At 43.5% G+C, this 23,693-nt stretch overlaps 2 protein-coding genes and 1 long non-coding RNA gene across 4 annotated transcripts; all 3 read left to right on the forward strand.

Annotated features, from left to right (window-relative positions):
* Positions 1-5,657: 5,657 nt before the first annotated feature.
* On the forward strand, positions 5,658-8,845 carry LOC147249007 (uncharacterized). Of its 2 annotated transcripts, none has more exons than XR_015109269.1 (3): positions 5,658-6,078; positions 6,210-8,370; positions 8,554-8,845. XR_015109269.1 is itself a non-coding variant. In XM_086179166.1 (3 exons), the coding sequence occupies exons 1-3, from the start codon at positions 5,695-5,697 to the stop codon at positions 8,265-8,267; spliced, it is 2,247 nt and encodes a 748-aa protein (XP_086035292.1). In that variant the 5' UTR covers positions 5,658-5,694; the 3' UTR covers positions 8,268-8,845. The 2 variants fall into 2 exon arrangements, 1 of the variants encoding a protein (XP_086035292.1); XM_086179166.1 differs by having other exon boundaries at positions 6,210-6,701; positions 6,897-8,845.
* A 3,249-nt stretch (positions 8,846-12,094) lies between these two features.
* Positions 12,095-13,741, forward strand: LOC147249008 (E3 SUMO-protein ligase ZBED1-like). The gene is made up of 2 exons (XM_086227033.1): positions 12,095-12,768; positions 12,963-13,741. Exons 1-2 carry the CDS (start codon positions 12,325-12,327, stop codon positions 13,470-13,472), a joined length of 954 nt encoding a protein of 317 aa, XP_086083159.1. The 5' UTR covers positions 12,095-12,324; the 3' UTR covers positions 13,473-13,741.
* A 3,287-nt stretch (positions 13,742-17,028) lies between these two features.
* On the forward strand, positions 17,029-17,873 carry LOC147249009 (uncharacterized). Its single transcript, XR_015119442.1, has 3 exons — positions 17,029-17,129; positions 17,305-17,512; positions 17,769-17,873. It is a non-coding gene; the product is annotated as an uncharacterized LOC147249009 (long non-coding RNA).
* The last annotated feature ends 5,820 nt before the right edge of the window (positions 17,874-23,693 follow it).

The raw sequence follows: 23,693 nt of genomic DNA on the forward strand, positions 1-23,693 counted from the left end.
TTATTTCATGTCAGGGCTTCTTCTTCTAGATGCCTCGTGGCCGTGGCCATCGCTCTCGGGCTACAACCTGGTCAACTGTGACCTGGGAGCCACAGGAGCCTCGCTTCCACCATGATGCACGTATGTACCAGCGACTCCATGGAACATTGCTTTTATTTAAGGTGCCTGTTATACTCCCTGTTTGTAGAAGGCCTGGTTTACCAAGAATGTCTCCTAGTTAAATCTGTGTGTTTCCACTGGTTCCTGACAGGCTACGGTACTGGCTACCGGCACGCTGTCCAGAAATGGCCAGTTTCAGAGCTGACGGGAAAAAGCCACAAGCTGATCCTTCCAGTGGAGTCTCCACACCAGAAGGTAGAAGTGATGTGGAATTGAAATGAAATCAGTCCAAGTCAACATGATTTAGTGTTTATTTTTCCAAGCAACTGGTTGTTTTGTTTCAGTTTGGACTGATCGTTGGAGACTCCCACCTGCGAGGAGTCGTTGATGGTTTCGTTAGGATGCCTGAGGGAAGACTGGCCTTCGGTGTGATGTCAACACCAGGGGCCAGCGCCGCTGAGCTGAGGACTGAGGTCCTCCACGCTGTGGTGCCCCGTTCACCCGAGGTCGTCTGCCTCCTGGCTCCTAGCAACAATTTGACGAGGAGCAGGACCATCAGCCAGGCAGGAGCAGACTTCGGCTTGCTCCTGACCTCCGTCTGCAGGCGCTGGAGGAATGTACGTAGATGCTTTTAATGTTTGTTTGTTTGTTTTTAGTCATTTATCATAGGGTTAAATGTGGTAGGTTGTACACACTTTTAGACATGCATAGAGAATATTTAAATGTGTACGATGAGCAGTTTGATTTCATCTGCTGTTTTTTTAGGTCTTTGTTCTTGACTTCCCTCCACGTCTCAACATTGACGTGGCTCACCAGGAAGCTCTGCGCCGGGAGTTTCAGCACGTGGCTGCACGAATGGGTGAGTACGTTTGTAAATTGGGCTACTTTTTTATTTGTGATTTTTCTTGGTTGAGGGATTTGGGTTCTTTGTGTCTGATTCGTGGAACTGAATCATGTTACTTTTCTGGATCAATGGGAAGTCTTTGTTAATAGTTGCATGTGACAGTTGATGTGTTCATCCAAAAACACCTGCACGTATCTAGGAAATCAAACTTACTGGTATTTGATGATTTACTGCCTTTTGCTGGTTACAGTTTGTGGAAGTCACATTTCCATAGTTACATTGTTTTTTGAGCCATCTTTCAAAAACACATTATCAGCTTTTGCAGAACCAAAAGTGTCTCTACGATCTGTGCAGGCATTCTAATGATTAGTGATTGTGATGTTTATTTCAGGTGTGAAGTACGTGCCTGTTGCTGAGCACTTCCCCCTGCAACGCCGTGAGCTGTGGTGCAGAGATGGCGTAAGTAAACCCGATGTGGTGATGGCAGCAGGAAATGTGTGACATGCATCTCTTTGTAGTTGACAGTAAAAGTTCATGTCTTCAAAGTCCAGTGTTGATTTTTGTCCATTTACGTTGAGTGTGGTGTTTGTGAAGGTTCACCTGAGTGACAGCGATGGGATGAAGATCCTGATGAAGCTGCTGGTCTCAGCTGCTCACCGGCAGCTGTAGACATCAACCCAGCAGGATCCAGTCCCTCACAGACCCAGAGGTGACGGGTACAGCCCACCTCTGGGTGGAGAGAGGAGCACAGGAGGAGGCAGACTGGGACGGGACACGGAGAGTCCACGACCTCAGAGACCCAGAGGTCACTGGTGTTGGTGGCTGATGACGGGGACAGAGGAAGTCGGGACAGAGGACCTCCAGGTAGGAACTCCTAACCAAAGTGTGGATTTGATTGATGGACGGAGTGTCGGTTGTTTGAATGATGTTTTTAATGAGATGAGGATGCTGGATGATGAGGGAATAAACTCAACCCTGCATTGTCTTTCTCCTCCCTAGTCAAGCGTGAGAGCCCCCCCACCTCCTCATCCCTCTCTTCTCCTCGGGTGGCAGCAAGATCTTGCGCGGGGGTGTGGTCAGGCAACGTCAGGGTCCTTCTGCCGATGCTTGACCCTGTTCACTCATGAGACCGATGCAAAGAGACCAAGGTAGACCAGCCTTTATATCTGGGTGTAGCCTTGGTGGAGCAGGTCTCTTCAGGTAAGTAACGTTTAGCATGTTACTATGGCAACAAGCTAAATACACACCTGCATGTAACATGGCAACATTTTAGAAAATACACTTTATGGCCCTTCATCAAAAGAGCAGGACAAGAAGACAGACACATTTGTGTCCTGCAGTAGAGACCAGCTCACTGCTAGTTAGCTTAGCACAATCAGTAGCAGAAGGGGATGAATAGAACCTTTGACTTCTATTTCATCTTTTTATATTAAACCAGAAATGTTTTAAACACATTAAACCTACAAGAACTTAGTCCTCCAAAATCTTCTCCTTTAGCACTCCAGGGGTTCTTTTTTCCTTCATTGCAACAGCATATTTCCATCCATTTTAATGACATTCAACAACAAAACACACACCTTTCTATGTAGCTTTAACACACTTGTGAGTTCCTCCTACACCAGAATAGACATTTGCATATTAACATCAAATGCTGTTGCTAATGAAGGTTTTCTTTCCCCAAATGTCATAAAAAAGCAAAAGACACTGGTAGAGGTACTTCCATACGACTGGAATGGGGTTCAACTCCCTGCGGTGTCCATGCTTCCAAATATGACATTATTTCCTCCATGCAGTAGTAAGATTTTTAATAAGCATTCATGTATTTTTCATGTAACTTTAGAAATATGCCCATCTTATATCATTTGATGCTGCAAATACCTTCTGAAGCTTGGATTGCTTGGGTCTATTGGGTTCACACTTTTTATTTCTAGTCATCAACAAATGCTTTGTTTGGGATTTTTCTGGTACCAAATCACCGCCCAGTCAAGGAAGCAGTTTCAGCTCAGTGCCTGATTGGGAAGTTAAAATATTTCCTGGTTAGGACCCGAACACTGGGCAGTGTGGGGGCCCTGCTCAAATCCAGGAACGTATTCATTTTTTCTTCAAAACAAATCAACATAATAAAAAAACTCATGAAACGTTGCTCCTCCAGGTGGTCTGGCAGTTACTTTACTGACGTTACACTTGAACAATCTTTCCCAGGGGCTTCATCCGATTCTCCTTCACTTTTGTCACTGCATACAAGCGACCCCAGCGATGGAAAATTGCAGAGCTTTATGAGGGGCTGCTGCATGCTGATGTTTCGCCATGATTCACGAAACCGTCACATCTCACTTTATTGTTTCAAGTCATGTAGATATGAGAAGACTGGACCACGGAAACAAACCTGTGTATTGGAGTTTAATCTCCTCTTCTATATATTAATGTGATATTCCTTGAGACTGCAATTCAATTCTAGATAACATCGCTAAATAAGTCGACAACAAACCTCTTCTTTCATAATTTCATGATCCCTTTATTTTAAAGGAATTTTGAATGCTAAATAAATTGATTTTCCAAGTAGGTACCATGTCATGTGACCGACGGACTCTGAATCAACACATCCATACACACACACACACACACACACACACACACACACATATATATACAGGGGTGAAAGTGAGCCGTAACGCAGTTCTGGTAAAATATTCATGGCCGGAACGGAGTTCCGTTAAAAAAAGGAGAAGGGAGCTGTCAAAATCCCATATTAAATAAAGAAAACCACGTCTGAACGTGTGGGAGGAAGGCATTCTCCCTGTTGCATGTAAATTCACTCAGGGGAATATGTACGTTCAAAACTGTTAGCATGGACAAAGACAAAAAGTGAGTAAATTAGTAGTGTATGGAACATGTAATGGGCTGCACGGTGGTGCAGTGGTCAGCACTGTCGCCTCACAGCAAGAGGGTTCCAGGTTCGAGTCCCGGCTCCATCAGGGATCTTCCTGTGTGGAGTCTCCATGTTCTCCCTGTTCCTGCTGGGTTCTCTCTGGCACTCCAGCTTCCTCCCACAGTCCAAAGACATCAAGAGGGGACGAGGCTGATTGATACTCTAAATTGACTGTAGGTGTGACTGAGAGTGTGAATGGTTGTCTGTCTCTAAGTGTTGGTCCTGTGATGGACTGGTGACCTGTCCAGGGTGAACCCCACCTCTCACCTCAAGGCTGCTGGGAGAGGCTCCAGCCCCCCCGCGACCCTTAATGTGTAGGAATAAGCGGAAGATGACGATGGATGAAAATGGATGAATGGATGGATTTGATTGAACTAAACAAAAAGATGTTAATTTTAAAAATTGTTTCTTATTGAAGATGAATGGATTAAAATGTCCTCCTGGAAAAGAACAGAACATTAAAAATGGATGATGTGTTTTTCAAATATTCAGAGCCCTTCATTTGTTCCCAACAACTTCATTTTTTTTACATAGACTTGATTACAAATTGATTACATTCATGTATCACATCATCAATCGAAACACAACATTTCATAATAACACAGAAAAAAAGGTTATTTACCGAAACTCTTTTATCTTTCAATGAATACAAGAAAAGAATTTCCTGAAACTGAAATGACTGGAAAAACAACAATTCTTCTGATAGTTGTAAAATCTACAAAATAACCTGACAATGACATGAAAAATTAATCAATCACTGTGAACACACCACGAACACAACTGCTTGATATTCTGTGATTTGAGCCAAAATAAAAAAACACAAATTCAAGACACAAAAGGTTAAAAACCAAACTGAGCAGTTTGAGTCTGAACAGGGGGGTAAAGTTCCGATAGTCAAAGGTGAAGGGTCAGGGTGCTTGAACTCAAACTTGACATTGGAGCCCCACCGTCTGGTGAAGGATCTGGTGGTCACTCAGGTCTCTCAACCTGCTCAAGGCCACTTTGACTATGCAGCCACCTGCTGGTACGCCATGGCGACACACTTGGAACACCACAGCACATCAGAAACAAAGAAATTACAGTGTGTGTTATTTGACCAGAATAAACTCCATGGATGTCGTCCATTCAAACTGAAGTCTTTAATGGGAAATAACATCTTTCTGTTCTCAGCAGCAATTGAATGGAAGAAGAAGCTGGTGGTCCATCACAGTGCATCAGAGACAAAGCTACTAATTACAGTGTGTTAAAGCTTCCTTCACACACTCACATTGGACTTCCTGTGTTTCAGCAACTGAATTGGATCACAGTTGATAAAAAGAGTGGCTGGGAAACGTGTGTAATGTCCTGAGTCACATCACGCAGAATGACTGTCTGACATGAGGTAATTCACTGTTTTGTAGACAAAGTTGTTCAGATGTGTTTTACTGTGTAAGAGTGATGAAGAGGGAACCTGGATCTGCACTCCAGGGTCGAGGACGTCAGAGACCGAAGAGAAACTTTACTGACGTTTATCAAAACCATCACAGGATCAAGAGAGAGAAAAAGGGACCAAAAAAAGTAAATCAGTTACTGCTTCAACTCCGTTATTTAAAACGCTGCATTACTTCACCAAAACGGTGAGACATCTGTGTCAGAATTTGCTGACTCATCACTGGCAGTGATTTGTCAGTGAAGAAAAATGACAGACGACATCACAGACTGACTTGGCAGGTGACAGCAAAACCTCTGATGTTGTGATGTCATGTATGAGACAACGGATCCAGAAATGCAGGATCAACAGTTCCTCACACAACTTTGAAGGCAACTGATTCAAAGTTTCAACATGTCCAAAGGCAGCAAGAAGAGAGGACCTGGAGGTCCCAATAAAGAATTACTTGATAGGCTGTTTCGTGTTTCAGGTTCAAAAGCCAACACTTCCACTCGACCTGAGAATGAGAATTCCACAAGGTCGACAAAACCTGAAAGCCACGTGAAACAGAAGGTCTTCAAAAGCCTTAAGAAACAGCCTCAGGAAGACAAGTCAGCCAGCGCTGACAGGCCAGGCCTCAAGGACAAGGCTCAAGGCCTGGGAGAACATGTGGGTCCATTAAGCCACACCCACCAGCAACCCACCCCTGACAGAGGGAAGAAAACCGAAGAGGTTTTTGCTGGACAAAAGCAGACAATCAAGCCTCAGCTGAAGAATCTGACAGTGAAGCAGTGCCCGGTAAATACTGACCCATACACACACACACACACACACACACACACACACACACACACACACACACACACACACAAAGAATACAGTTCTTTTTATGTTATTACTGTTTACTTAGGTTATTTGATTCATTTCAGGATACTGCATTAAATGGCTTCCAGCTGAGCAGCAACAAGCCTGCTATGAAGGACAAGAACAAAGGATCTGAAAGTCTATCATCCTTAGATGAGTTTGTTCATAATTTGTTTAAGGATGAAAAAATAGCAGAACCAGGAAACGGAAAATGGAGTCAGGGTGGCTCAGAGAAGACCCTGACAAACGACAACCCCACAACTGGACCTGGTCAGTCCCCTGCAACCCCTGCAGGGACCCTTCCCCGCCGGAAGACTGTCAGATTTAAGATGGATGATGACAGTGTGTTCGGCCAAGACAAAGAACCAAGACCAAACACCTCCACTCGATCCCTCAACAAAAGAGACCGACTGGAAGAATTCCTTGCCAGCGATGCCAGAGAGTTCCTCCAGGAGACCTCCACACACACGGCCAAACAAACAAAGCCAGAGGTCTCCAGAGGACAAGTGAGAGAGGACGGAGAAGACAAGCTGAATCTGCCAGGGCAGCTGCGCCCGGTAATTCTGACCCATTTACACCCCCATGTTAGCAGACAGAAAAAGATACCTGGAGAAAAAGCAACATCCTATTTGTTCTCACTAACATCTCGTTTATTGAAGTGTACTTTAAGTGAAATATACTCGTTACAAATAATACTTATGCAGTCTGTTCAAGCAGTGAGTGTTTATTGTCCTTCTTTAACTTATTTTCAGAATACTGGACGAAGTGGCTTCCAGATGAGCCCCAACAAGCCTGCTACGAACAACCAGAAGGGATCTGAAAGTCTGACAGCTTCAGATGAGTTCATTCATAGTTTATTTAAGGATGAAGAAAAACTGCCAGGAAAATGGAGTCAGGGTGGCTCAGAGAAGACTCTGTCAAATGACAACCCCACAAGTGGACCTGGTCAGTCCCCTGCTACCCCTGCAGGGATCGTTCCCCGCCGGAAGACTGTCGGCCAAGACAAAGCACCAAGACACAACACCTCTACTCGATCCCGCAATACAAGACACCGGCTGGAAGAATTCCTTGCCAGTGATGCCGGAGAGTTCCTCCAGGAGACCTCCACACACACGGCCAAACAAACAAAGCCTCTTCCGTTCCTCAACAGCCACCAACAACCCAGCCCAACCAATCACGCCTCTCCTGCCACAGGAAAGAACGCCCAGGGAGCAGTTCCAGGACAAAGCTGTTTAAATCTGCAGCAGCTGTTAGAACAACAGCAGCTGATGCAGTCGAAGCTCACGGAACTGACTGAACAGCGACAAGTGGATCAGGCTCGTATCCTCCAGCTGGAGGAACTGGTAAAAGCTCTGCAACTGGAGCGAGACCAGAGCCAGACGTTGCTCCAGAGTGTCCAGCAGCAGCATAGAAAGGACGTAGAAGTCTTGGAAATGACACACAAGGCTAATGTGAAGTGTCTTGAGGAGTCGGCAGCCCAGAGCAACACACAACTGCGTGAGACCTGCAACGATGTCTCCGCCCAGTTGGAAAAAGTGAAAGCTCAGCTGTGTGAAAGTGAGCAGCAGCTTGGAGAAGTGACAGCAGAGTACAGGACAGTGATGCAAGACTGGGCAGAGGAGAAGAGGAAGCTGGCAGAAGACTGGAAGAACTTCCATGCCAAGGAAAAGGAAAGACGTCAGAAGGCTGAACAAGAGGCCAGCAGAGTGGCACAGGAACAAGAGGGACTGAGGCGTCGTGCTGAAGAGCTGAGAGAGAAGGAGATGGTTGTGGCACAGGAGAGAGAGACTCTGAAGCAACAGAGAGAGGAGCTGGACAGAGAGAAAGAGAGCGTGACAAACATGGCCCTGGAGGTCATGAAAAAAGCCAAGGAGGGGGAGAAACTTAGCCAGGAGGCTGCTGAAATGTATCAGCACGGAGAAGCGCGGCTGAAGGAAGCCGAACGTGCTGAGGCAGCATCTGCGTTGAGGCTGGCACAAATCCAGGCTCGACAAGAGCAAGAGAGGATGAAGGTGAAACCCTCTGCTCACAGGAAACAGTTGCTCGACCTGAAGAAGGAGATCGAGCTTCTGAAAAGTTCCAGCCATGTCCCAAGTCTCAGGAAACCCAGGACCCTGTTTTAGCTGTGAGAGCTTTGGATCAACACCTGCAGCAGGCTCAAGGGTCCTGGTCTGGGAGGCAGCTCAGAGAGACGGACATGGAAAACCTCTTCACTAAAAGGACCAGGTAAGAGATTTTAAGGCTGGACCTGTGAAAGTTTGAATATGTCTGAATGAATAATCTACCTAATTTCCCCCTTTTGGACTGGACTGCTGAGATGTGTATGTGACAACCAGAACAGATCCAGTCTATTATCATTATTAGAAGGTTGTCTTCATGAATTTCCATTGTATTTCATTTCTAAAAAAGGAAGCACCAGTGATGGAGGACTTTCACCAGGCCTTTGTGGAGCTGAGCCCAGCAGACACCTCTTCCTGGGGCTCACAGTCCAACCCAGGATACCAAAGATGGAGCGAGACAACACCTGGCCTGACCTGGCCACATATGAGGGGAACGAAGGGGAGGGGACAAAGTCAGGGCCCCATTTTCTTCATCTTTGACCAGAAGGACAACATGGAACTTTTCATTTGGTGTCCGATTTCCAATAATAGTTCAGTGTTTGTGAATGTATGTGAATTTTGTAAATTGTTATTTATTAAAAAAAAACAACCCTGATATTCATCATTTTGTATTGGATTGTTTAATTATAAAGGAGTCATGATGTAATTCCTGTTTTCTACCTTCAAACATATGGAAGTGGTTATGTTTGTTGATGGGGGTCTATATTCTCAACACAGCTCTGAGTGGTTCGTGCTGATCCAGAGTCAGTATTTATTAGATCAGCTTCTCCACTCCAAAAGATCCTCAGATCTTTTTTTTCACTGAAGAAATGTGATTTAGTAGAAATCACTTGTTTGATCTGAGCCTCAAAACATACATGACATCAATCGTACTCATGAAGTACTGATATCAGTTCAGTTGTTTCTTAAGAATAGAAAACTCTTGAACAGGGGACCTGCATGGATTAAAACCAATCCATGCATCCAACATTTTAATATTTGTGAAACCAATGCAAAGAAAACCAAGCACTTTCCAGGGGATGTGAACGTAACGTGGACGGCGACTGTTTCTGCACTGATGTCTTTTTTTTTGGACACTTTTTGATGTGAAAACATTTTAGACCTTTTGGGTAAAACATGAACTTTGCCTGACACCCACGAATGTATTTGTGAAACTTTTATTCTATTTGTGAAAATGCCAAAGGGGATATTCCTCCATTTCTGTTGTATTCCTAGACCTCATAAAACCAGGTCCAGATGAAAAACCACTGCACCTAGACTTGTCAAATCTGGACTGGATTATCCTGCAGAGGTGGCAGACTCATAAAAAGACAGTCTCTGATTCGTGAAACCTTTATTTGATTTATAAAAATGCAATAAAATCACATTTCACTGTTTTTGTCAGCATATTGACCACAGTAGACCAGATCTAGATGAAAAACCACTGAACCCAGACTTGTCAAATCTGGACTGGATTATCCTGCAGAGGTGGCAGACTCATTAAAAGACAGTCTCTGATTCGTGAAACCTTTATTTGATGTGTGAAAATGCAATAAAATCACATTTCACTGCTTTTTTTAGGCATATAGACCACATTAGACCAGATCTAGATGAAAAACCACTGAACCCAGACTTGTCAAATCTGGACTGGATTATCCTGCAGAGGTGGCAGACTCATAAAAAGAAAGTCTATGATTTGTGAAACCTTTATTTGATTTATGAGATTGCAATAAATCCACATTTTACTGCTTTTTTCCTCATCTGGTCCAAATTAGACCACGTCCAGATGAAAACCACTGCACCTAGACTTGTCAAATCTGGACTGGATTATCCTGCAGAGGTGGCAGACTCATAAAAAGACAGTCTCTGATTCGTGAAACCTTTATTTGTGAAAATGCAAGAAAGTCACATTTCACTGCTTTTTTTCCTCATCTAGTCTCCGTTAGACCAGGTCCAGATGAAAAACCACTGCACCTAGACTTTTCAAATCAGGACTGGATTATCCTGCAGAGGTGGCAGACAAATATAAAGACAGTATCTGATTTGTGAAACCTGTATTTGATTTTTGAAAATGCAATAAATCCACATTTTACTGCTTTTTTTCCTCATCTAGTCCACATTAGACCAGGTCCAGATGAAAAACCACTGCACCTAGACTTGTCAAATTTGGACTGGATTATCCTGCAGAGGTGGCAGACTCATAAAAAGACAGTCTCTGATTCGTGAAACCTTTATTTGATTTGTGAAAATGCAAAATCACATTTCACTGCTTTTTCTTTCATCTGGTAGGGTTGCGTCTCTTACCCGTACAATTTAGAGAATGACTCATCTCCACAGATCATGTTCTGATAATATGAACAAGTTGAAGCATCCCGCAGCAGGAGCCAACGACCCGAGCCTTTGATTTGAGGGTTGTTACAGTGTTTTTTCTGTTTGCTTCTGCTTCTTCATTTGATACGTAGTTACAGTTACCTTGGTTTTGGCTGCATGACATCACAGGCTTCCAGACTCCTAAGTGTCCTCTTTAAGTTAACAGTGCACTAAACATTTTGAAGAATAAAACTTTTTGGGGCGATCCATAATGACCCGTACTTCTTTTTCTTTTCTTTTTTAAGACATTAAATAACTTGGACAAACAATTTAATTAGCACTTGGATTATTGGGGGGGGGGGGGGAATTAAATATGTGTGGGTGCAGCCCCTCGGCAGAATCCTGGGTGCTATGGTCGCGTATATATGCGTGTATATGCTATGGTCGCGTGTATATATATATATATATATGTATATATATATATATATATATATATATATATATATATATATATATATATATATATATTAGTGGTGTCAACAATAATCGATTCGGCGATGCATCGTAATGCGGGGCATGGCCGATTCAGCATCGATGCGGCAATGTGCCTGAATCGATTATGTCGCTATTTGTTTTCGGGCCTCGAGAGAACAATAAAGTTGTCAAGTTTCAATTACTTCAGGTGGCATTTCCGGAGCAACGTCGCGATGTAGCCACATGCTCAGCGGCGGCGCTAGCTAGCGCAACAGCAGCACTGTAAGCATGGCTGAAGCGCGGAGAGATGACCGCGAAAGGCAGGTGATTAAAAACGCACCCAAAGTTTGGAAAGCGGACATATGGGCACACTTCGGATTCTATTAAGTTGATGGGAAACTAGACAAGACTTATGCGGTGTGTAAAACCTGCCACATGAAGATTAAGCACGTTGGAAATACAACTAACTTCACGAACCATGTTGATGGTTGGCATCCTGAGTTGGCTTCAACAACAACACATAAAGTCGACACATCCCAGCCAAGAAGTGACGAGTCACTGGTGTCAACATTGCCACACAACTCCGAGAGAGCCAAGAGGATCACACGATAGGTGGCGCGCTTCATAGCGAAGGATCTACGACCCTATTCTGTTGTGGAAAATGCGGGTTTTCGCCACATGCTTAAAACAATTGAGCCCCGGTATAAGCTACCGACAAGAGCTACCTTCACCGATTCTGTGCTTCCCGCATTGTATAAAGAAACCAAAGAAAAGGTAATGGAATCCATGTCTAAAGCCAGTCGTGTAGCAGTTACAACTGATGCCTGGACTTCAGTAGCAACAGATTCCCATGGAACCATTACTGCACATTATGTTAGCGAAGATTGGCAGATTGTATCACACGTGTTCCAGACAAGAGCAGTTTACGAGAGCCACACTAGTGCTCATATGGCGAGTCTACTCTTGGATGTTGTGGAGGAATGGCAGCTAACAGATAAAAGTGTTGTGCTGGTGACGGACAACGCCGTCACCAATTCCTATGATAAGTGCTGCTGAAATTGGGAAGTTCCCTCATGTTAAGTGCTTCGCGCACACGTTGAACCTCGCTGCACAGCGGGCGCTTAAATTGCCGACGGTCTCCAGGCTTCTGGGGAGAGTCCAACGTATCTCGGCATACTTCCACCGCAGCACAAAGGCAAAGCACCTATTTGAAGAAAACCAGCGAATCGTTCTTAAACTGACACGTCCTCTTAAACTGATAACCGATGTCACCACAAGGTGGAATAGTGCTCATGATATGATGGAGAGGTTTTTGCAACTGCAAGCTGCAGTGCATGCCACCCTGCTGTCACCTGCCCTCAGTGTAGAAGAAAGTGACATCGTGACTCTCAGCAGAGCAGATCTGGCTAACGTGGAGGAAGCAGTGAAGACATTAAAACCATTGAAGGATGCCACTGTTTTTATGTCAGAGGAGAGCAGTCCTACAGTCAGCCTCATTGCACCAGTATATGCCCAACTCCTCCAGAGCATGTCAGACACTATTGGAGACCAACCACTGATCCGCGATGTGAAGAATGCCATCAAAACAGATCTCCTTAAGAGGTACAACAGTGGGGCAGAGAAGAAAATTCTTCACACATCCTCTGCCCTTGATCCTCGCTTTAAGGGGTTACCTTTCCTGACAGAGGAGGAGAGGTTGGATGTCTACGCAGGAGTGACTTCAGAAGCTGCATCCCTGGAGGTAATTTATATTCTTCTTGTAAAACTCACATAATAAATTTCAATTCAATTGTAATAATAAATGTTCAATAAGAAGCTACATAGTCAGCAAAATGTTAAGACTGAGAAAAATAGTTATCTGTTGTGATGTTAGCATTGGCTGAGAAAGTGCTGCTAACTGCTGTTTTTTGCTCTTATTTATTTGTTCAAACACAGTATGAGAAGAGACATAAGACAGAAGTAGATGAAGCGGCTCGTGAAACAGAAAGTTCAGGAATCAAGGAAGAGTTGCTGTCTGTGGATGATGTGTCCGACTCAGCAGGCCCCTCTGCTCCCAGAAGAAGGGCCTCATCGCTGCTTTTGAGTTTGCTGGGACCTGCTTTCAATGACATCGGTGAACCTGCATTCAATGACATTGGTGAACCTGCAGTACAAAGTAAGACTGTCGATGTCAGTGCTGAGGAGGAAATGGACTTGTACTGTAGATCCCCATCTGTGCCTCTCTCTGAGGATCCCTTGGAGTGGTGGCATCGCCATATGGGCACATTTCCTCTCCTCTCTAGGTTGGCAAAGATATACTTGTGCGTCCCAGGGACAAGTGTGTCAGCAGAGAGAGTGTTCTCCACTGCAGGAGATGTTATCACTGCAAAAAGAAGCACTCTCAAACCGGACCATGTTGATCAGCTTGTGTTCTTACACAAGAACCTTGAAATTCCCAAATGCTGAACTCTGAGAAGTTTTGATGCAGGCTCAGGTCAAACTATAGATTTTCTCACTCTGAAACAGATTGTTGATGATGTACTTAGAAGAAGTTATTTGAACAAATTTGTTAGTAGGCTAAGCCTACTCAATCAATTTTTGGTTTACTTTACAAGGCATTTCACATCTTGATATTTTGTTGTATGCAACTGATGTGATTGCCAGATAGGATTCTCATCTCAGGTATATAATTTCCATTTTCATAAAGCTGCTAAGCTTCTGTTTTGTTAAGAAATGTTGCACTTGACTTTACTACTTGAAATAAAGTTTCAAAGTAATAAGTGGTTACTGTGTTTAACTGAATATTTTTATTGCTGGGTGCCTGTTGTTACGGTAGTGTAAGCGTAATTACTGATTCATGTTTGCACAGGAGTTCAGGAAGTGCCTTGTCTTAAAGCTGCTATTTTACTGTGTGTGAAAAAGCACTTATGGTCAGTAGAATTTTGATGCATTGCAATGCATCGCAATGCATCGTAGAATCGAATCGAATCGAATCGTTACCTGCTGAATCGTAATCGAATCGAATCGTGAGGGCAGTGCCAATGCACACCCCTAATATATATATATATTTACATACATATATACAGTATCTATATATATATATATATATACAGTATCTATATATATACATACAGTATCTATATATATATATATATACAGTATATATGTATTTTTATATATATATATATACACAGTATATATGTATATATATGTGTGTGCATTCACACATATACATGGCATATATATGGTAATGAAGGGGGGGGCACAGAAAAATTCAATATTTGATAAATACTGACAGCACTCAGATAAATACTGATCAGCCCCTCCCTGCAAAAAAAAGTTTGCATGTGAGCACTGTTTTCTACTCCAAGTTACCATTATAAATACATGTTTCTTTCATTACTAAGGCTTCAAAATGAAGAAATTAAGAAGAGGTCAGAGACACGGCCTTCCAGATTTATGGACAGAGTCAGGAGGACAGGACCAAATCCTCACTGAACTGTCAGCTTTTGAAAATCTTACTCAAAAGATACATTGGAATCACCCCAGGTGGGAAATGTGGGCAGGAAAAATATTCAAGGACAATCATTTAAAAAAAAGAAATGGCTGTACACTGTATGGCACAGTGACGGAAGGTTCATTAGAACAAGGGTGTTGTTGAGGCAGAAAGAAAGGAATACATGTACTTCTCAATACTATGAAAATGATCAGTGTGATACAAGGGAGCACAAGCAGTTGGTATGAACAGAAAGTGACTCTGGTGAAAAGGCAACTGAGGAAAAAAAGAGGGTGAGGAAACAAGTGACAGACTCTGAGATGAAGGAAAGACTTGAAGAAAATTAACAAGAAGATGAGGAAAAAAGACACAGACTCTGAGATGAAGGAAAGAATTGAAGAAAATTAACAAGAAGATGAAGGAAAAAGGGGCTGCACGGTGGTGCAGTGGTCAGCACTGTGGCCTCACAGCAAGAAGGTTCTGGGTTCGAGTCCCGGCTCCAGCACGGGATCTTTCTGTGTGGAGTCTCCATGTTCTCCCTGTTCCTGCGTGGGTTCTCTCTGGTACTCCAGCTTCCTCCCACAGTCCAAAAACATGCAATTGGGGACGGGGCTGATTGATACTCTAAATTGACTGTAGGTGTGACTGTGAGTGTGAATGGTTGTTCGTCTCTCTGTGTTGGCCCTGCGATGGACTGGTGACCTGTTCAGGGTGAACCCTGCCTCTCGCCCGTTGACGCTGGGATAGGCTCCACCCCCCGAGACCTTTAATGTGTAGGAATAAGCGGAAGATGACGATGGATGGATGGATGAGGGAAAAAGACACACAGAGTCTGAGATGAAGGACAGACTTGAAGAAAATTAACAGGAAGATGAGGAAAAAAGACAGAGTCTGAGATGAAGGACAGACTTGAAGAAAAGGAACAGTATGAAACTGAAGCAGTTCAAGAGGAGACCCATGTGGATCCCAGTGTTGTAAAAAGCATCAATAATGACGGTGCCTGTTAGTAGAGATGTTGTGAAACCACTGGAAATGGAGGAAGGCATAAAGAAAACACACGAAGAAACAATGGTTGTGACTGAAACCAGTGGAGATGAAATGTCTGAGTGCATTCAAACTGACAGCATTTTGTTTGTGGATGACACCTTATTTTGTATTTGTTGACGGCCAAATGATCCTAATGAGCCGTCTGCCCAATGGAGCCTGCAAAGACTGGTGTCACCCTGTTTGTGTTGGCTTCCAAAGTATTCAAGACATTGCTGCCATATCCCCATGGCACTGTCCTTCATGTACCACAGATACCCAAACCTCAGAGTTTGGAGATAAGGACCAGGTGAAGAGACGGTTATCTTTTGGAAAAGAATTGCCCTCTTGCCCCCAAGAGTTCAGTGTAAGCCTGACAAGAACGGAGTGGGCAGCAATTCAGCCAGCTGACAGAGGAGGACACAGAACCTTGAAGGAAGGCTGGCTGATGTTATGAGCCACAAAATAGGCTCTGTAAACAAGTTTGGTGTCCTGTCCTTCAAGACTAATAAATAAAATGCAGTCCAAGTCCAAAAACTGAAAGTGTCTGTTGGAGGGGTAAGGCTGTCTGCAAGTTTTCTGGTTGTGCAACTTACTTCCTGTCCATAGAAGAAGACCCTGATGATACAGAAGGTGATATACCTGTAAATGTCAACGTCCAGGGAACAATTAAACACAGTTGCCATGAACAACACACCCCACACTGTCGCCTACCTGAACGCCTCACACTCAAAGGACTGCCTGGTCAATGGTCTCCCATGCTGGTCCATACAAAGCAACTGGTATCCACGGATGAAGACAAACTTCTAGCAGGAAATCTAAATGATGTGAAGTCTGTCCCAGTGCTACAAAAGATCCATCCATCCATTGTCTTCCACTTATTCCTATTAAGGGTAAATTCTTGTGGCTAAACACCATTGGGCGCTTCAAAGGGACCTCATGGGATGCGTATGGACAGAGGAAGACATGGTTGCACGTCCTCTTGAATTCCTCACGACAGCAGAAATCCTGCAACGGTGCAAGAATGCAGCTTGTCCTGTCGTGAGAAGAAGAGTCAACTGTGTTGACGTGGTGTAAGGATTTTTTTAATCTGGAGAATTAAAATGTATACATGTGTTTTGTAAATCAAATGACTGGACTTAATTTATTCTAAAACACCAAATACAGTCCTCATATGTTAACAAATATAGAGACTGGTCATATTTAATGTCATCTACATAGCTTACAAGCGTTTTGTTTATTTGTTTCAAGGTGTGAGGACTTTCCTACTCTACAGGTGGATATTGACAGGTGGATGACTGCATCCCTTCCAGCTCCTAGTAAAAGGTCATTCTCCAGTCTGCAAACTGGTGTTTCATTCCTACAAATCCTTCTCAAATGCAGTTCCACAGATCTACTCCCTATTAATCAGTTTACTAGTGTTTATTCTGTTCTACCTTTCATCTCAACAGAGGTCCTGTCCCGTGCACTGAAAGGACAGTGCAGCGTGTCTTTGTGAATGGACAGCCATGTCTTCTACTGGTCTCAGTGATACACAAAGACAAGCTCAGTCACAAGCTGCATCCTACAACTTTGTCACTCCTGGTGACAATTCTTGGTGGGAAGTAAGTACTGGAAAGACTTTAAAGTTTACTGTGTCACACTTAGGATTATATTAGTATTATATACAATAATTTATTGTCACTGGTTTGACTTATTTATGTATTTATTTTTGTTATGTTTGAATTAATTTGTGACTGTTCATCCCATTTTTCCACTCTACTCTCACCATCCACAAAGGTACGAGCCAGCTGCAGTGACGTACCGTCTGGGAACAAGAAATCCCTTTGTGGCATTCCACAAACGAGGCCCTGAGAAAGGCTGGCATTTTTTTGATGCCCTTGAAGAACTCGTCAAGCCTGGCAAGGGAGAACTTGTCAATGTTGACACATTTATGAGGAAGAAACTTAAGGCTGAGTGTAATGTCAGCCACATTGTCATGATCAGGGTAAGCATGGACCGCTAATTGTGGCATCAGACTGTCTTGACTTCTAAAACTGTTTTTCCTTTAATTTCCTCTCCTTTTTCCAACATAAAATAACAACATTCATGTCTATTGGTTCACAATGAAGAATTCTAACTATAACGACTGTTGATCAGATTTGCTCAGCTTATTGCTTCTACCATCTTCAAACTCTGGTGACATTCACTTATGGAGAAATTTGGTTTTAGTAGAAAAATAATTGGTATTTCTCTCGCTTCAGGACAAAGCAGCAGAAGCAGTTGAAGCCAGGTGGCAAAAAAAGGAAGAGCTTGTAACCTTCATTGTGGACCACAGTGGTGTAGATCAGTGGTCCCCAAACTACGGCCCGCAGGCCGGACACAGCCCGCCTCCACATTTGGCCCGGCCCCCTGAACAATACCAGCGACGCATTTTGATTTTTTTTCCATATGTGTGTATTTGTATTTGATAATAAAATTGATAGCGAGCTAGGAACTATTTTCATTGTTAACTATTAAGATGTGTTCACACCAAACGTGACGTGAATTTTCACGTTGCTTTATTCGCACGAATTTGATCGCTGGATCAATATGTTTATATTCGCGTCATTTGCCAGCAAAGCGACACGACAATTCGCATTGCCGTTTGGTGTGAACACAGTCAGTCAGTCACTATTTCATACACGCATAGAACGTGACATTCTCTTCCACCCTTCTGCAGTCTGTGCCCCTATCTGGCAACCCCCAGAAAAGAATCCTAGACCCAGAGAGGGTGATTTGGTAGTGTCATCATATATTTCCTGACTTTTTTTCTGTGAAGAACCCATTTTATTTGGTAGTGTGGCTTTCTGGAAAACAATACATTTTTACATTTAGGCACCCCTGCGATCTTTTTCTGTTACAAACTGGCCCCCCATCAGAGAAGGGAAAAGTTATGTGGCCCTCACAGAAAAAAGTTTGGGGACCCCTGGTGGAGATGATAAACTAAAGGGAAGTCTCTACTTGACATGTAATAAATTTACCATTCCTATGGAACATTTTTGCAACAAAAAATGATCAAATTACAGGGAAACACTTAACCTGATCCGTTTAAAAAGTGAAGGATCACCTTGTGATGTAAAGTCATGTGATGTATTTAACACCCATGAACTATTTATGGAATCAGAGAATTAGAGATGCTGACTGTCTTGAGGAAAGCCTTCTTCTTTTCAGAAGCCCCACTTTTCTTTGAAAGGCCGGTGGGTCCCAAACATCTTTGATGATGATAGGCAGCTGGACAGCATTGTGAAGGACCTGTCAGACTTCCTTGACAGCTGGGACACCCTCTCTCCTGAAGTCTGCACCATGGTGTCCTCCAACAGGATCAAATATATCCGGACCATAAGGCTTTCAGAGGAAGGTCAGTGGCTATTTGACTTACATTTAGGAACATAAACACATGAATGACAGTATTCCTGTTCCTTGTGCACTACAATTAAGAGAAGTGTTGGTCGTTGAGATTTGACCTCAGAAGATGTTACATTTCCTGTTCTATGAAGCACATATATTTCTGTTAGTTTCCATCTTTCAGTGCAGTACACTTGACAAGTTACGCCCCCAAAAACCCACAAGATGTGAGTTCTCGTAAAAAAACAACATTTTTCTATCTATCTATAAATGTTGCCTTCAACATAAAAGCAGAATCACAGACTCATGAAAATTAAGTATTAGGAACTTAGTTGACTTTGTTCGAAGGAATTGTACAAGACACCAACAAACGGAACGGCTGAAAGGTCCAAGCAGGCAGGAAGAAGCTCTTAAAAAAACTATTGAACAATCTTTGTGACAGAGGGGCAGAACCAAGGGGCAGCAGCCTCACATTATAATACATAACATTATGCTGTTATGCTATTGATGTACTTGTAACACACCTTTCTAAATGAAGAGTAAAGCTATCAAACATCTGAATTAATTTCCTTTTTGTAAAGTATGTCTAGGTGACACAGTGCAGTGTGTTACTCATGACTTGCAGGTCTACATTGTATGAAAAACATTGTAGAAACATTGAATGTTTCTCAAGAGAGAAACATACATTTCTACTTTTGTTTTGAAGTGAGAAGGAAGAACTATACATGTTTCTCCCAAACAAGATGGAGAGACGGGTGATAGAAAAATCCGGTTCTCGACCTGGACCTGTTCTGAAATGCGCCTTTTTGGCATTCATTCATTCATTCATCGTCTTCCGCTTATCCCTTACTATAGTAAGGGTCGTGGGGGGGTGGAGCCTATACCAGCAGCCTTCAGATGAGAGGCAGGGTTCACCCTGGACAGGTCACCAGTCCATCACAGGACCAACACATAGAGACAGACAACCATTCACTCTCACAGTCACACCTACGGTCAATTTAGAGTATCAATCAGCCTCGTCCCCTCTTGATGTCTTTGGACTGTGGGAGGCAGCTGGAGTACCAGAGAGAACCCAGCAGGAACAGGGAGAACATGGAGACTCCACACAGGAAGATCCCTGATGGAGCCGGGACTCGAACCTGGAACCCTCTTGCTGTGAGGCGACAGTGCTGACCACTGCACCACCGTGCAGCCCATTACATGTTCCATACACTACTAATTTACTCACTTTTTGTCTTTGTCCATGCTAACAGTTTTGAACGTACATATTCCCCTGAGTGAATTTACATGCAACAGGGAGAATGCCTTCCTCCCACACGTTCAGACGTGGTTTTCTTTATTTAATATGGGATTTTGACAGCTCCCTTCTCCTTTTTTTAACGGAACTCCGTTCCGGCCATGAATATTTTACCAGAACTGCGTTACGGCTCACTTTCACCCCTGTATATATATGTGTGTGTGTGTGTGTGTGTGTGTGTGTGTGTGTATGGATGTGTTGATTCAGAGTCCGTCGGTCACATGACATGGTACCTACTTGGAAAATCAATTTATTTAGCATTCAAAATTCCTTTAAAATAAAGGGATCATGAAATTATGAAAGAAGAGGTTTGTTGTCGACTTATTTAGCGATGTTATCTAGAATTGAATTGCAGTCTCAAGGAATATCACATTAATATATAGAAGAGGAGATTAAACTCCAATACACAGGTTTGTTTCCGTGGTCCAGTCTTCTCATATCTACATGACTTGAAACAATAAAGTGAGATGTGACGGTTTCGTGAATCATGGCGAAACATCAGCATGCAGCAGCCCCTCATAAAGCTCTGCAATTTTCCATCGCTGGGGTCGCTTGTATGCAGTGACAAAAGTGAAGGAGAATCGGATGAAGCCCCTGGGAAAGATTGTTCAAGTGTAAAGTCAGTAAAGTAACTGCCAGACCACCTGGAGGAGCAACGTTTCATGAGTTTTTTTTTATGTTGATTTGTTTTGAAGAAAAAATGAATACGTTCCTGGATTTGAGCAGGGCCCCCACACTGCCCAGTGTTCGGGTCCTAACCAGGAAATATTTTAACTTCCCAATCAGGCACTGAGCTGAAACTGCTTCCTTGACTGGGCGGTGATTTGGTACCAGAAAAATCCCAAACAAAGCATTTGTTGATGACTAGAAATAAAAAGTGTGAACCCAATAGACCCAAGCAATCCAAGCTTCAGAAGGTATTTGCAGCATCAAATGATATAAGATGGGCATATTTCTAAAGTTACATGAAAAATACATGAATGCTTATTAAAAATCTTACTACTGCATGGAGGAAATAATGTCATATTTGGAAGCATGGACACCGCAGGGAGTTGAACCCCATTCCAGTCGTATGGAAGTACCTCTACCAGTGTCTTTTGCTTTTTTATGACATTTGGGGAAAGAAAACCTTCATTAGCAACAGCATTTGATGTTAATATGCAAATGTCTATTCTGGTGTAGGAGGAACTCACAAGTGTGTTAAAGCTACATAGAAAGGTGTGTGTTTTGTTGTTGAATGTCATTAAAATGGATGGAAATATGCTGTTGCAATGAAGGAAAAAAGAACCCCTGGAGTGCGAAAGGAGAAGATTTTGGAGGACTAAGTTCTTGTAGGTTTAATGTGTTTAAAACATTTCTGGTTTAATATAAAAAGATGAAATAGAAGTCAAAGGTTCTATTCATCCCCTTCTGCTACTGATTGTGCTAAGCTAACTAGCAGTGAGCTGGTCTCTACTGCAGGACACAAATGTGTCTGTCTTCTTGTCCTGCTCTTTTGATGAAGGGCCATAAAGTGTATTTTCTAAAATGTTGCCATGTTACATGCAGGTGTGTATTTAGCTTGTTGCCATAGTAACATGCTAAACGTTACTTACCTGAAGAGACCTGCTCCACCAAGGCTACACCCAGATATAAAGGCTGGTCTACCTTGGTCTCTTTGCATCGGTCTCATGAGTGAACAGGGTCAAGCATCGGCAGAAGGACCCTGACGTTGCCTGACCACACCCCCGCGCAAGATCTTGCTGCCACCCGAGGAGAAGACAGGGGTGAGGAGGTGGGGGGGCTCTCACGCTTGACTAGGGAGGAGAAAGACAATGCAGGGTTGAGTTTATTCCCTCATCATCCAGCATCCTCATCTCATTAAAAACATCATTCAAACAACCGACACTCCGTCCATCAATCAAATCCACACTTTGGTTAGGAGTTCCTACCTGGAGGTCCTCTGTCCCGACTTCCTCTGTCCCCGTCATCAGCCACCAACACCAGTGACCTCTGGGTCTCTGAGGTCGTGGACTCTCCGTGTCCCGTCCCAGTCTGCCTCCTCCTGTGCTCCTCTCTCCACCCAGAGGTGGGCTGTACCCGTCACCTCTGGGTCTGTGAGGGACTGGATCCTGCTGGGTTGATGTCTACAGCTGCCGGTGAGCAGCTGAGACCAGCAGCTTCATCAGGATCTTCATCCCATCGCTGTCACTCAGGTGAACCTTCACAAACACCACACTCAACGTAAATGGACAAAAATCAACACTGGACTTTGAAGACATGAACTTTTACTGTCAACTACAAAGAGATGCATGTCACACATTTCCTGCTGCCATCACCACATCGGGTTTACTTACGCCATCTCTGCACCACAGCTCACGGCGTTGCAGGGGGAAGTGCTCAGCAACAGGCACGTACTTCACACCTGAAATAAACATCACAATCACTAATCATTAGAATGCCTGCACAGATCGTAGAGACACTTTTGGTTCTGCAAAAGCTGATAATGTGTTTTTGAAAGATGGCTCAAAAAACAATGTAACTATGGAAATGTGACTTCCACAAACTGTAACCAGCAAAAGGCAGTAAATCATCAAATACCAGTAAGTTTGATTTCCTAGATACGTGCAGGTGTTTCTGGATGAACACATCAACTGTCACATGCAACTATTAACAAAGACTTCCTATTGATCCAGAAAAGTAACATGATTCAGTTCCACTAATCAGACACAAAGAACCCAAATCCCTCAACCAAGAAAAATCACAAATAAAAAAGTAGCCCAATTTACAAACGCACTCACCCATTCGTGCAGCCACGTGCTGAAACTCCCGGCGCAGAGCTTCCTGGTGAGCCACGTCAATGTTGAGACGTGGAGGGAAGTCAAGAACAAAGACCTAAAAAAACAGCAGATGAAATCAAACTGCTCATCGTACACATTTAAATATTCTCTATGCATGTCTAAAAGTGTGTACAACCTACCACATTTAACCCTATGATAAATGACTAAAAACAAACAAACAAACATTAAAAGCATCTACGTACATTCCTCCAGCGCCTGCAGACGGAGGTCAGGAGCAAGCCGAAGTCTGCTCCTGCCTGGCTGATGGTCCTGCTCCTCGTCAAATTGTTGCTAGGAGCCAGGAGGCAGACGACCTCGGGTGAACGGGGCACCACAGCGTGGAGGACCTCAGTCCTCAGCTCAGCGGCGCTGGCCCCTGGTGTTGACATCACACCGAAGGCCAGTCTTCCCTCAGGCATCCTAACGAAACCATCAACGACTCCTCGCAGGTGGGAGTCTCCAACGATCAGTCCAAACTGAAACAAAAACAACCAGTTGCTTGGAAAAATAAACACTAAATAATGTTGACTTGGACTGATTTCATTTCAATTCCACATCACTTCTACCTTCTGATGTGGAGACTCCACTGGAAGGATCAGCTTGTGGCTTTTTCCCGTCAGCTCTGAAACTGGCCATTTCTGGACAGCGTGCCGGTAGCCAGTACCGTAGCCTGTCAGGAACCAGTG

Source organism: Aulostomus chinensis, chromosome 15 (assembly GCF_037954235.1).
Source record: "Aulostomus chinensis isolate RoL2024-O1b breed Wild chromosome 15, RoL_Achi_v1.0, whole genome shotgun sequence".
In the NCBI taxonomy this organism is placed as follows: Eukaryota; Metazoa; Chordata; class Actinopteri; order Syngnathiformes; family Aulostomidae; genus Aulostomus; species Aulostomus chinensis.

What these genes read in the sequence shown, in the direction of transcription:
- LOC147249008 (XM_086227033.1), top strand. Translation starts at nt 12,325, where the DNA reads ATGATGGAGAGGTTTTTGCAACTGCAAGCTGCAGTGCATGCCACCCTG. An exon ending in CAGAAGCTGCATCCCTGGAG is followed by an intron (nt 12,769 to 12,962) that starts GTAATTTATATT and finishes GTTCAAACACAG; the next exon opens with TATGAGAAGAGACATAAGAC.
- LOC147249007 (XM_086179166.1), top strand. Translation starts at nt 5,695, where the DNA reads ATGTCCAAAGGCAGCAAGAAGAGAGGACCTGGAGGTCCCAATAAAGAA. An exon ending in TGACAGTGAAGCAGTGCCCG is followed by an intron (nt 6,079 to 6,209) that starts GTAAATACTGAC and finishes GATTCATTTCAG; the next exon opens with GATACTGCATTAAATGGCTT. An exon ending in TGCCAGGGCAGCTGCGCCCG is followed by an intron (nt 6,702 to 6,896) that starts GTAATTCTGACC and finishes ACTTATTTTCAG; the next exon opens with AATACTGGACGAAGTGGCTT.